The following is a 13,768-nucleotide window of genomic DNA, read 5'->3' as shown; positions in this document are numbered from 1 at the left end:
CCTCTGAACTTCACTGGGAACACAACAGTGATGCAGCTTGTGTAGCTACCATCTAACCTGTCAGGGAGCTAATTTGAGAACATAGCCTATGAACTGAAACTTGTAAATAACCAGAGTCCTTGCTAAAGGCACGGAGCTTTTGCAATAACCAATCAAAAGAAGTGTTCTCCCAATTTCCCGGTTTTGTGTATAATAATTGCCACATTATTTAAACCATAGGAGTAGGGATTTTCAGTTTCTTGTGGTCCAAAGTTTCATAACTCATATATTTCAGTATTATTTTTATGTGTAAATGAAGATAGGTGTTAAATAATTATTTGAATAAAGGCAAGTTTAGGATGATAATTTCACATTTTTTTCCAGATACAGAAATACCTTTTACTCATGGTTATCTGGATTAGGATTACTATGATTTGTCCATGCCTGCTAGCTTGTATGCTGAATTAGTTCACCTTTTTGTTTCTAAGTTCTATCTCATATAAATAAGAATTTTAAAACTTATTTAATATTCAGGATATAAAGCAGTTTGATTTGTGTTTTTTTAAATGACCATGATAAAATCAAAGGAAAACAACATCAATTAGAACATTTTATTAAAATATTCAGATGTATAATGAACTTAAGGTTCTGATTCAGATGCCATGAAAACATTTAATATATTCAGTAAGAAAATTTATTTGTAAATGTAATAATTAGTATTCTGAATCCCTTCTATTTCTACTATTGCATAAGATGAGTTTCCATCAGATTTCACAGACTAGAATTTTCTATAAACTACATACCCTAGATCATACTTGATCTTGATGGTACTATTTCAGATGATTAGATATGGTCTCCAGGCATCCTGATGTTGTGCCATATAATGGGTTTGAGAAGGAGTATACAGAACTCTAAAGAAAAACACATTGAAAAGGTTAGGATTTTAGGCATTAAAATAATAGACCTCTTTCTAGATCATGCAGAATGAAGTGAGCATTCCTGACTCTCTCCCTAGTACCTTTAGTCCACACTTACTGTTGACAGGCCTAATGTTGGTGTGTGTATCCAAGGCCATTGGGGCATAGGACTGCCTTATCCTCACCTCTGGTGAGACAGGGGAGTGCAGTGGCCAGAATCTTGACTCTTTCTAGGGTGCTGGTTTCTCTAAGTCTGCTGTATTGATCACAGTTGAGTTAAACAAAACAAACAAACAAACAAACAAAAAATACAAAACCACTACCACCGCCAACAACAAAAAACCCCAGCTTTTAGTTCAGAGACTTACAGTTTACAGAATATATTAGGAAACCTAAAATGTGGAGTTTTTTTTAGGACAGACACCTTGATTTCTTCAACAAATCACAAAGAAAACATGAGAGAGAAAGAAAATGGAACCTAGAGATTAAGAGTCTTAGGAAACATACCTGTCAATTTGGATGTATATACCATATATCTATCCTGATTTTAAAAATACAGCAACAACAGCAGTTGAACATTGAATATTTGATGATATCAAGGAATTATTATTAAATGTTTACCTGTGATATTATGGTCATATTTTTTAAAAGTCTTTATTCCTTAATGGTACAACTGAAGTCTTTACATGTGAAATGAAATGATATCTGGGATTTGCTTAAAAATACTCTGGTTGACACCAAGTGAGCCCTAATGTAAATTATGGACTCTGGATGATATGGAGATACAGATTTGTCTGTGTAACAAATGTACCACCTCTGGTGCAGGATGTTGATAATGGGGTAGGCCATGTGTGTGTGTGAGGCGGGGGAGGGGATATAGGAGAGCTCTGTGTGCCCTCTGCTCAATTTTGCTATGAACCTAAAACAGCTCTAAACAAAACAAAGTCTTAAGAAAAAAAAAAAAAAAAAAGCAAACCACCATCACCGCTCTGATGTGTAGTGGGAATGGGTAGCAGTAGAGGTGAAACAAGAATGACCATGGGTTGGCTATTACTGAAGTCGGGTGATGGATATACAGCAGTTCATTATACTATTCTCTCTATATCAGGATATGAGAATGTTCTCTGAGTTTTTAGAGGAGTATTTTTTGGAGAGGTCAATTTCACTATTACAAAGTCAGGAAAGGTACATTTGGTTTAAAATAAAGTTATTGTTTCTGAAACAACAGAAATCAAAGCAGCAACAAAGTTCAAGAACTGTGACAGATTTCTTCTCTAGCCTTTCTTAATGGAAAGGAAAAAAAATGTGAAAGAGGAATTGTTTTTAATTAGGATAGAGAAAAGGAAATTGTTTCCAAGGTTCTCTAGAGTCACTGACTGCACTCATATGCATACATAGTAGAGTCTTGAAAGCACCTTGAAGGGTGGGTCTTGATATGAACCCCCACCTGTGTGCCAGAGAAGCCATTTCTCAATAGAAAGAAAAGATGTACAACACCTTCCTAGCAGCTTTTTAATTACTACAAGTTTATAAGATATTAATATAAAAATGCTAAATTTAAGACTACATTTTATATCATTTGTATCTTTCAGATACTAAATGTTAAAGATTTAAAAAAAGTAAATTTTCCTTCCTTTACTAAAAATGAAGTAGCTTTGTGTTACGCCTGTCTACTTTGCCAAGAAGATAAATTACATTAGGCTTCTTAAATATCCATTTATTTATTCATTGGAGGGGCTACATTTTAATTTTTGCTGTGTCTTGATTAACTTGACGTATCATCCAAATTAATTCTCTCTGTGCTCTGTGAAATATCTTCTTGTTTTCATTCCTACCAAAACAATACTAAAAGTATGTATGACATCATTAGTAAATAAAACACACAAAAAAGTCAAGTGTTGTGTTAACCTTCAGCCATATCAACCAACTCTCCAGAACTACTAGAAACTGTCTGATCTGGCACCTTGTTACTCATTTCAGTAATGGTAACAACTGTTCATGGCCTATTTTCATTTAAAAAAATAGGGGGGGATCAACACTTTTGTTTTCTATATGCTCACTTTGACAAGAGAATGAATCAGATATATTTCTAAAATCGGATGTAAGGAGGTTTTCATAGATAAGAAGTGACATGTCAGGCTAATCCTATTTTATACCCAAATGAATGCTCATATTATCTACTTAAAGAGATGAAAAAGATTTTATTGCCCATTTTCTCTCTAGACTACTTATTGCACTAAATAAGGAATGACCCTAAAAAGGCCCAAGAAAGATGTAATACACTTTAATTTTTCCTTTAGTCTTCTGAGTTATCAGGTAATAGCCTTTTACTGCTCACACCTAAATTTAAAGGGAGCACAGAATGCTATCCTCCCTTTTGTCTTTGGGAATAGAATACAAAGAACAGTCAATAAAGAGTTACTACGGGTAGCTGACTAATACTCTGGATTAAACTGATATTTTCCAGATTTGTCAGCTCTCGTTGAGTATGAATAGTGACCACAAAGCCACTTAACAGTGAACTGACTTTACAAGCAGATTGAATCTGTCCTGGAATGGAAAATTCTCACTGCACATTTAGAGCAACTGAAATTCCTTCCCATTTCCAATGAACTGACTCTGCTAAAACATTCCTCTTAGCCATGATGTGGAAACATGTCCAGATGACCCTGTGTGTGTGTGTTTCTGCTTCTGAAACAATACAGTTCACCATTAGCACTTACCTCCGTTTTCTCTGGGTCCCTCCAGTTCCCATAAACTGGATTAACAAATGCTTGGTTAACACTTGCTTTAGTTTTCCTTAAAGCACACAGGGCCATTAAAAGAAAAAAAGAAGAAGAAGTATTAAATGTAGCACCGTCCTTTTTCAGGTTATTATCTGATAGACATATTTGAGAGACACATTGTCTAAACAGCATACTTATTTTTATGAATGTATTATCATAAGTAAACTTTTTTTTTTTCTTTTCTTTTTTTTTTAAGGACACCAAGGCAACCACATTCTTGAAAGCAAATGTAATTTGAACTCTGGATATTTAGATCCAAATAAACACAGGCAAATAAAAAGTGGCATAAATCAGTATTAAAGTTGATTTCTTAAAATGTTACTCAAGTAATACAAAGGATACAACATTAAAAAGTGCTGCCTATACGGAAAGGCCACCTTAGATTTCAAAAGTACCAAACCACCAAATCCTGAGGACTATTTTTCATGACAGTGTCTGTTACAAAGATCTATGGCAATGAATCAGTGCTTAACATTTTAAATAGCAAATGGAAATATGAGTGTTTTGAAGAGTTCTTAATGTTAGTGTTTTTTCTTTAATGAATCATAAGAAATATGTGTTTGATAATGTCCTTGATAATCTCACATAGTGGTCTAGGTCTGCTTAATTTACTCTGATTAACTGCACTCCTAATGATCACTTTCTTTTTATTCTTAATTACTTAAGGGTCAGTAGACTTATTAGAAGACAACAAGCCCTGGAATAGTTGGCCACAACTGGAATAAAAAATGTATTCATGACAGGAACAAAAAAATATAACCAGATAACTAAAGATACTTCATTAAAGATTCCTGGAAAGATCCCATACATGTACACACACACACACACACACACACACACACACACACACACACACACATAATGGAGAATGGAAGACCAATTGTAGGATACTTGCCAGTGTCTTGAAGGCAGCCAGGAGGGAAAAAACAAACATATATAAACGTGTGTGTGTCTGTGTGTTTGTGTGTGTGTGTGTGTGTGTGTGTGTGAGAGAGAGAGAGAGAGAGAGAATATTTTTGCCTAGTCAGGGTATAATGGCAATAAGTCTGTCAATAATATACCTGTAAATCCTAAGGGAAAAGGTTATGAAGACGAAACTCTTACTTATTTGTTTTTTCAAAAGAAATTGTCAGAGTTATAACCTCTTATTGTCATTCACCAAACCACATAATCCTCTTCTAAGAAATAACAGTATTAGTGAGTCCAGCAGCCTAATCTGGGTAATAGTGTTTGACTGGCAATACGTTTCTCCTGTGGATTCAGTCTTCAAAGCTTCCTAATTTCCACTATTTCTATACAACTGGCTTAAATATTCAATAGCTTAACCAGTTCACACTTATTGTGTCTGTGGCTATCAATGCATAGGGACATATATACCATCTATATTTGTGGATTATTATTTGAAAGAAATCATAGAGACACTATTAGTGAGTCAACAAGTATCTGTTAATTCCTTAACTGTATCAAGTGAATACTTATGAGTTGCTACAGTTAGGTTGAATAAATGGTATTTGAGTCTTTGCCTTTCCCTCCTCCAAGACTAGTAAATCCAAGTTCTCAGAGTAGTAAGCTCAGTAAGTGGTGTAGTTACGCACAGGCCTCGGCAGGGTTGCTTTTAGAGTTGAGACTGGGTAGGGAGTTGAAGAGAAGTTTCAAGATGCCAAAACAAAGGCTGGAGAGAGAGCACATGCGGGTAGGGAGTAACAAAACAAAATGGAAATTAGGAACTAGATAAAGATCAGACAACTGCAGACACAGCTCAGCACAGCTCAGAAAAATTAATCTCAGCTGAAATCAGACATGGAATCAGGAAGCAAGAGGAAATCTAAACCATAGGGTCAGACAGGACAGATGATCCAAAAGCCAGGCAGACAACCAGGAACTGAAGGAATAGGCTTGGAAGTCAATTGGATAGAAGTGAGGTACAGGCAACACAAAAGATCTTGATGTGAGAGAATTATTTTTGGCTTTGCTGGGACCCCAGGTGACCTAGACCAAGATTGGCAGGCAGAAGGAAGGTAAACTGATCAATCTTCCAGTCCTGTTAAATTCAGCTATGGGAGCTACTTCTGAGAGAATTTTAGGTCTTAACTAATGTTCTCTTAAAATGACAAAAGCAAAAAAAAAAAACAAACAACTATAGGTGCCTAGCCTTTGGGGATTGGGTGACCACAAAGAAAAAAAGGTGATACTTAAGGACGTGAAGTTGTAGTAAAAGAGGAAAGGTCACAGTATGAGTAGTATGTGAGCAATGGTAAATTCTTCCTACTTTAAATTATGTTTATTAGCAATCACAGACGACTATTTTTCCCACATCAAAGCTATGTCTCCCAACATTAGAAACTTCTGAATTGTTAGGCTTAATTCTTAATAGCTTTCCTGTTTATAGGGTAAAATATTACCCATCATCCATAGAGAGTTCCATTAAGTAAATTTCTAGCTAGTGTCAACTCCATACGTTTACTATTTTAAGTACTATAATTTTCCATCTGTATCAGTTATCTATGTTTGATATTCAAACATAATTTTACTTAACATAATAGAAATGAGGAAATCTTAAATGATAGAAATGATTCCCTTGCCTTTGGGGATGTGTCAAGTAAGAAATTGCTACGGCTGAGGTCAGAGAGGTCTTTTCCTGCTTTCTCCTCTAGGGTTTTGATGGTTTCCTGTCTCACATTCAGGTCCTTTATCCATTTTGAGTTTATTGTGGTTTATATACACAATGGAGTACTATGTGGCAATGAGAAAGAATGAAATATGGCCCTTTGTAGCAACGTGGATGGAACTGGAGAGTGTTACGCTAAGTGAAATAAGCCATACAGAGAAAGACAGATACCATATGGTTTCACTCTTATGTGGATCCTGAGAGACTTAATAGAAACCCATGGGGGAGGGGAAGAAAAAAAAAAGAGGTTAGAGTGGAAGAGAGCCAAAGCATAAGAGACTCTTAAAAACTGAGAACAAACTGAGGGTTGATGGGGGGTGGGACGGAGGGGAGGGTGGGTGATGGGTATTGAAGAGGGCACCTTTTGGGATGAGCATGGGTGTTGTATGGAAACCAATTTGACAATAAACTTCATATATTGAAAAAAAATGATAGATATGATAGAAATTAAAATGAGGAAAACAAAATGTTTGATTATCAAGTTTTCTGCCATTTCTAACATTGTATGGTACAGTGATAAACCTGTATTAGGCTAAAATATGCTATGTTTAACTTACTGTATTTGTTAATAGGCAGATGGCTCTAATAAAGTTGAGGTTTCAAAGAATCTCACCACCTTCAGGAATCAGCAAGGAATTGGCTTAGAATTTCAGGGTAGAGAGAAAAGGTAGCATGGATCACATGAGTTTTCCATCTATAACTTAATCTTTCATTCCCTTAAATTATTATTAAGCTTCTGTATCCAATATGTACAGACACTGTATACAGTGGCATTTTGAGTGGGCTAAAGAGAGATGTCAGTGTAGAACTAGGATAATTCTGATGGAAATTTTGACTTTAAATTTAGTGAGCATATGTATAACTCTAAAGGAATTCACTTCATGGCTTATTAACTAACAAAATTGTTTTAGTGTTGATTAAAAACATGGAAGTATTGGGGCACCTGGGTGGCTCAGTTGGTTAAACATCTGATTTCTGCTCAGGTCATGATCTGGTGGTTCGTGGGTTCAAACCCCACATTGTGCTCTGTGCTCACAGCTCAGAGCCTGGAGCCTGCTTCAGATTCTGTGTGTGTCTCTCTCTCACTGCCCTGCCCCTGCTCATGCTCTGTCTCTCTCAAAAATAAAAATAAATGTTAAAAAATTAAAAAAAAAAACACGGAAGTGTTTATCTTAGGTATCTGAAATTATTGTAAATGGTCAATGAAGAAAAACTAAAAAACTCATCTATGTTACTGGATGTAACATAGTTAAACATGACTTTGAGGTAAATATTTATTATATGTATTTATTAACAGCTTTATTAAATTATAATTCATACACCATAAAAATTTACACATATAAACATGTAATTAAATGTTTCTTAAAATTTTATTATTAATTTTAAATACTGTGGTGTGTGTATATATGTACATATATGTATATATATACACATATATATATATAACATAAAACTTGACATTTCAACCATTTTTCAGTGTATAATTCAATGGCATTCATTATATTCATAGTGTTATGCAACCATCACTTCTACTCACAAAATGTTTTCATCACCAGAAATAGAAATTTTGTAACCATTAAACCATGATTTCCCATTTCTTCCCATTCTCCTTTTCTTCCAGCCCCTTTTCCTTCTTTACCCCTGCTTTACTTTCTGTCTCTATGAATTTGCCTATTCTAGGTACTTTGCATAGATAGAATCATTATAATAGTTATCTTTTTGTGTCTGCTTATTTCACTTGGTATAATGTTTTCATGATCCACCCATATTGTAGCATGTATATAAACTTCAGTGATTTTTATGGCTGAATTATATTCCATTGTGTGCATATGTTGTACTTTGTTTACTCATTCATCAGATGATAGACACTTGAGTTGTTTTCACCTTTTGGTTATCGTGAATAATGTTACAAATGTTGGCAAAAAAATGTTTGAGTCCCCATTTAAGTTATATATCTTTTCATGTGTGTGTTTGCATTTGTATATCTTTACTGAAGAAATGTCTATAAAAGTCTGCTTCTTTTAATCACGTTGTTTTTCTCTGTTGAGTTGTAGGAGTTGATATATATTCTGGATATTAAACTATTATCAGATGTATGATTTCAAATATTTTCTTCTGTAGGTTCTTTGACTTTTTGGATAATGTCCTTTGATATATGAAAGCTTATGGTGAAGTCCAGTTTATCTTTGTTTGTTTGTTTCTTGGGCTTTTGGTGTCATACCTAAGAATACGTTGCTATCTTTTCATGTGTCTGTTGATCATCTGTATGTCTTCTTTGAAAAAAATGTTTATTCATGTCCTCTAACCATTTTTTAATTGGGTTGATTTTTGGATGTTGAGTTGTAGAAGTTCTTTATATATTTTGGATATTAACCCCTTGTCAGATTATATCATTTGCAAATATCTTCCCAATCAGTAGGTTGTTTTTTTGTTTTGTTGATGGTTTCCTTCGCTATGCAAAAAGCTTTTTATTTTGCCATAGCCTCAACAGCTTAATTTTGTTTTTGTTTCCCTTGCTGGAGGAGACACATCTAGAAAAATGTTTCTGTGGCTAATGTCAAAGAAATTACTGCCTATGTTTTCTTCTGGGACTTTTATGGTGTCAGGTCTCTATCACATAACCAGGGAGATGCAAATTAAAACCACAATGAGATAATACCTCAAACTTGTCAGGATGGCTAAAATGAAAAGAAATAGCAATTGTTGGAAAGGATGTGGAGAAAAAGGAAACTTTGTGCATTCTTGATGGAAATGAAGATTGGGATAGCCACTGTGGGAAAACAGTATGGATGTTCCTGAAAACACTTAAAACAAAAATGGAATTACTATATGATCCAGTAATTCCACTACTGGGTATTTACCCAAAGAAAACAGAAACACTAATTCAGAAAGATACATGCACCCTATTTTATTTCAGCATAATTTCTAATAACCAAGATATGGAAGCTACACAAGTGTCCATACATAGATAAAGAAGTAATGTGTGTGTGTTACACATATATTGGAGTAACACAGCCATAAAAGAAAAGAAAGAATTATTTTAAAAAGGGGGGATGAAATCTTGCTATTTGCAACCATGTGGGACCTAAAAAGTATAAGGCTAAGTGAAATAAGTTAGACAAGGAGAAATACCATATCATTTTACTCATATGTGGGATTTAAGAAACAAAATGAAAAAAAAAAAAAAAAAAAAAAGACAAAAAACCCAGACTCTTAAATACAGAGAAAAAACTGGTAGTTACTAGAGGGGTGGTGAGTGAGAGGATAGATAGATAAAAGGGGAATAAGAGTATGCTTATCTTGGCGAACACTGAGAAATGCATAGAATTGCTGAATCATTATGTTGTACACCTGAAATTAATATAGCACTGTATAATTATGTTTGAATGAATGAATTAATAAATATCTAAATAAATAGCACTGCTAAATACCAGGTCTTGAAGATTCACTCTTACATATTCTTCTAAATATTTTATGGTTTTAACTCTTATATTTAGGTCTTACATCCATTTTGTGTTACTTTTTTGTGTGATGTGAGGTAGGGGTTTAACTCCATTCTTTTGCATGTAGCCATCCAGCTGTCCCAGAACCATTTGTTGAAGAGACTGTTCTTTCCCCGTTGAATGGGTTTGGTTTACATTTGTCTTCTCATTTTTAGTCCATTGATCTACATGTATATTCACTTGCCAATACCAAGTATTTTGTTTGCTGTAGCTGTGTGGTAAGGTTTGTTTGTTTGTTTCCTTGCTTGCTTGCTTGCTTGCTTTGTGGTAAGTTTGAAATCAGAAAGTATGAGTTCTCCAACTTTGTCCTATATCAAGACTGTTATGATTCTTTGGCGCCCTTACAATTCTAGATAAATTTGAGGATCAGTTTTCCATTTCTGCAAAGAAAGGTTGTTGGAGATTATGTTCAATCTAGATCACTTTGGGTAGCATTGACATCTTGACAATATTAAGTCTTTCTGTGAATTGGAGATGTCTTTCAATTTATTTAAGTTTTCTTTAATTTCTTTTGGTAATGCTTTGTAATTTTAAGTGTAGAAATTTTTCACTTCCCTGGTTAGATTTATTCCCAGGTATTTTATTCTTTTATATGTCATTGTCAATGGGATTGCTTTCTTAATTTCTTTTTCTGCTTTTTCGTTGCTGGTTTAGGAGCACAGCTGATTCTGTGTTTTGAATTTGTATCTTGCAACATTGCTGAATTCATTTATTTGCTTTAGGTGCTTTTTTTTTGGATTCTTTAGGATTCTCTATGATCATGTCATTTGTAAATAGAGATAGGTAAATATTTTCCTTTCCAATTATTTTGTCTAATTTCTCTGTTTAAGTTTCTTACTGATAGATACATTTATCTCTAGCTTCTTGGGGCTATAAAACCTTTAATAATATAAAACTAAATTGTAATGATACTGTAGTAGAAAGATTATTATGGGAGTGTTGCGTAGTGTTATGGTAGAGTCTGTCACTTAATGTGACCATCTTTAGACTCGATAAGTGAGTAGTAACCTTTATGTAGGTTGAAAGTAAAGGTGACAGTGAGTTCAAGTATCACTCTGAATGTTGAAGAATGGTTGTCAGGAAAATGATAGGAAAGACAGTGCCCAAGGTGTTCTGCTGAAAAGTATATGTTTCAAAATGAACATCTGTTTACACACATCAGAAGTTTATTAATTAGTAATTGTAATCCACTTTTATAATTAGTTTTATTGGGAGTGTCTTATATTACTTACTAAATTAATTGCTATTTTTGGCTATCAGTGGGTTAATTTCTTTTTATTAACAACAGACATGTTTTTCTCTAAGCTACTAGTATGTCATTTGTGTGTCTGACAAACTAGTCAGCCTTCTTAGTCTAATCAATCAAATACCTTAGTCCCCACTACTATCTCATGGGAACAAGCTGTCACAGTTTTTTTCTCATATTAAAAAAAAAAGGCTTAGAAAATGCATAGAGGAAAATGAGCTCAAAACTTTAGTACAAATTACAAAAGTAAAAGGAAATATCATTTGAGATGGCAATGCATGATGATTCCTGTTACATATATGTGGACAGTATCAGAAAACTCTGTTGTACAAACCTCTATGCTAAAAAGTATGGAGAACTATGATCTCAAATTGAGGTAATGCAGCTATCAAGGTGATTTGAAGGAATAAACATAATTTATTTACCAAATATATTGCTCTTTGTGTGTGTGTGTGTGTGTTCTGTTCTCATTCTTCCACTAATGAAATTATTCGTATATATTGTTTCAAAATGTTGAAGAATATTCTAAAATACAAGAAATGATCATTCTAAGTGCCTGAAGGAAAATTGTGCTCTACAAAGTGATGACTCATTTCTAAAGATGTTCAAATGATAGAATGTTGATGATGTTGTTTATATTTTATATTTATTTAAACGTGTCCAATAATTCTAGGACACATACTATGTACTAAAATATCGTGTTAGTTCCTGGACTTACAGAGTTAACTGTTCAGTATATGGTTCCTGCCTCTAGAACTTTTTTTGGAGTGTGGCAGCTACTGGACTTCTGTCTCTCAGATGAAATTACATGTCTGCACAGTGCCTACCACAAGAAGGTGCCTAGTAATAGTTGAGTGCTATTCTCTTTACCTTTTTTTCTTACTCTTCCCTCCTTTTGTATCTGTATCTTTCTTTTAAGTTTCCTGCTTCTTTCTCCTGACCTCAAAGCCTGATTTCAATGAAGGGGCGTGGGATAAATAAAAATAATAAGGAAGTATCAAATTAGTAATAATCAGTGTAATACTTTTTTAAAAATATATCAATTTACTAATTTTAAGAGCTAGCAAGACCTTTGCAGTCATCTTGTTCATACCTATTTTACAGATAGGGCAGGTGAGACTCTTCTACTAAACCACAAGTCTTCTGGTGGATAAAGTCTTGTCTGGTTTACTCTTCTATCACAGTACCTAATGCAGTAGGAATCAACTGAATATTTATAGAAAGAATAACTTAGTGAATGCATATACTCCAAAGCATTAATGATGATGGAACAAAATCCACTAACCTGCTCTCTGTTCTGTTCCCTCATGTCCACTCCCAACAATACACTTCATCAATACCCAGAGAGAAAAGGGAATCATTTTTACTATTGTTGTCATGGAGCCTTCCACTTAGCCCAAGATTTTAAGTGAGCCAGGGGCCTACTTTTGCCCTCTCTTTGCATTCGTTTTTCAGTTCATTAAGGGCCAGCCCAGAGGAGTAATTTGGGGGCTTCCCTGAAGATGAGAGGAAAAGGATAGGTGTGGACCTTCTATCTCCTTCTATGACATAGAAACTGAAACAGTCATATGATTAGAGAAAAAATAATTTGGTACAAATAACTCATATTAAAGTATTTGAAAAATACAGGTCTGAGTTCCTCATATGTCATATGTATCTCTGAAAAATGAGAGGTATGAAACATCCATGTATAAATATGAGGATCTTGAAATAAATTTTCAGGCTATGAAGTATTTGATTTGCTACTGCTGGGGAAAAATGTTTTCTAACCATAAAAGTACATGTGACCTTTTTTTTAAAAAAAGGATCCATCTCAATTATGAAATACAGTCATTTAAGAGATTGAAATAGAATTCATTTATTCTGGGAATCATGCCTATTTTGTTAAATTTTGCTTAGTCTGATGAATGGTGAATCTGTGGTGTCCCACAGAGGTAAATCTCAACTCTACTCTCCCTGTTTCCACCTCTGTCATTTAAAACTCTTTAATTTGGTTTTTCCAAATGTTCCCAGTCTTAAGACTTTGTTAGTATGCCTCAGCCTTTCTGAGTGTGCTAATCTTCAGATAAAAGGAAAATATAAAATCTTAATAAAATAAAGTATTTCTGGGTTACCACTTTTATTCATCTATTTTTTAAAATATTCATTATTTTTGAAAGCAAGAGAGACAGAATGTGAGTGGAGTAGGGGCAGAGAGAGAAGGAGACACAGAAACTGAAGCAGGCTCCAGGTTCTGAGCTGTCAGCACAGAGCCCGACACGGGGCCTGAACCCACAAATTCACGAGATCATGACCTGAACCAAAGTTGGATGCCTAACTGTCTGAACCACCCAGGCACCCCTTATTCATCTGTTTTTAATTTCATTAAACACATTTCTCTCTGTCAAGAAGAGATCTTTTTAAAGAAATACTTGTTTCTTAATTTGGGTACCACTAATTTTTTTCTCTGTCCCATCATACAGATTAATGAATGATAATTTTTTTTGCTTCCTGATTTTAGATTGATGTAGTGTGTTTCCTATGCAGTTGTCAGTGCCATATGATTCACATATATGATCTTTTTTTTTCTCTCAAAGCCTTAAACAAGTTTTATTTTATACCTGCTATCTGTTCATTTCCAGTTCAAATTTTAGCCAGTTTGAATAAACTGTTTTTAAGGAGAATTATTA

General features: G+C 34.2%; 1 protein-coding gene across 1 annotated transcript in view; it reads right to left on the bottom strand.

Annotated features, from left to right (window-relative positions):
• Positions 1-665: 665 nt before the first annotated feature.
• The window catches only part of MALRD1 (MAM and LDL receptor class A domain containing 1), a 774,784-nt gene continuing 761,681 nt past the window's right edge, over positions 666-13,768 (bottom strand). The window contains exons 39-40 of the mRNA XM_042948257.1: positions 3,620-3,695; positions 666-890 (exon numbers count right to left, since the gene is read on the bottom strand). Of these exons, the coding sequence (XP_042804191.1) occupies positions 810-890; positions 3,620-3,695 (157 nt within the window). The 3' untranslated portion in view covers positions 666-809. The remainder of the gene's footprint in view (positions 891-3,619; positions 3,696-13,768) is intronic.

This window comes from Panthera leo, chromosome B4, assembly GCF_018350215.1.
Source record: "Panthera leo isolate Ple1 chromosome B4, P.leo_Ple1_pat1.1, whole genome shotgun sequence".
Taxonomy (NCBI): domain Eukaryota; kingdom Metazoa; phylum Chordata; class Mammalia; order Carnivora; family Felidae; genus Panthera; species Panthera leo.
The sequence above is the reverse complement of the archived record's forward strand: the minus strand, read 5'-3'. Positions and strand labels throughout refer to the sequence as shown.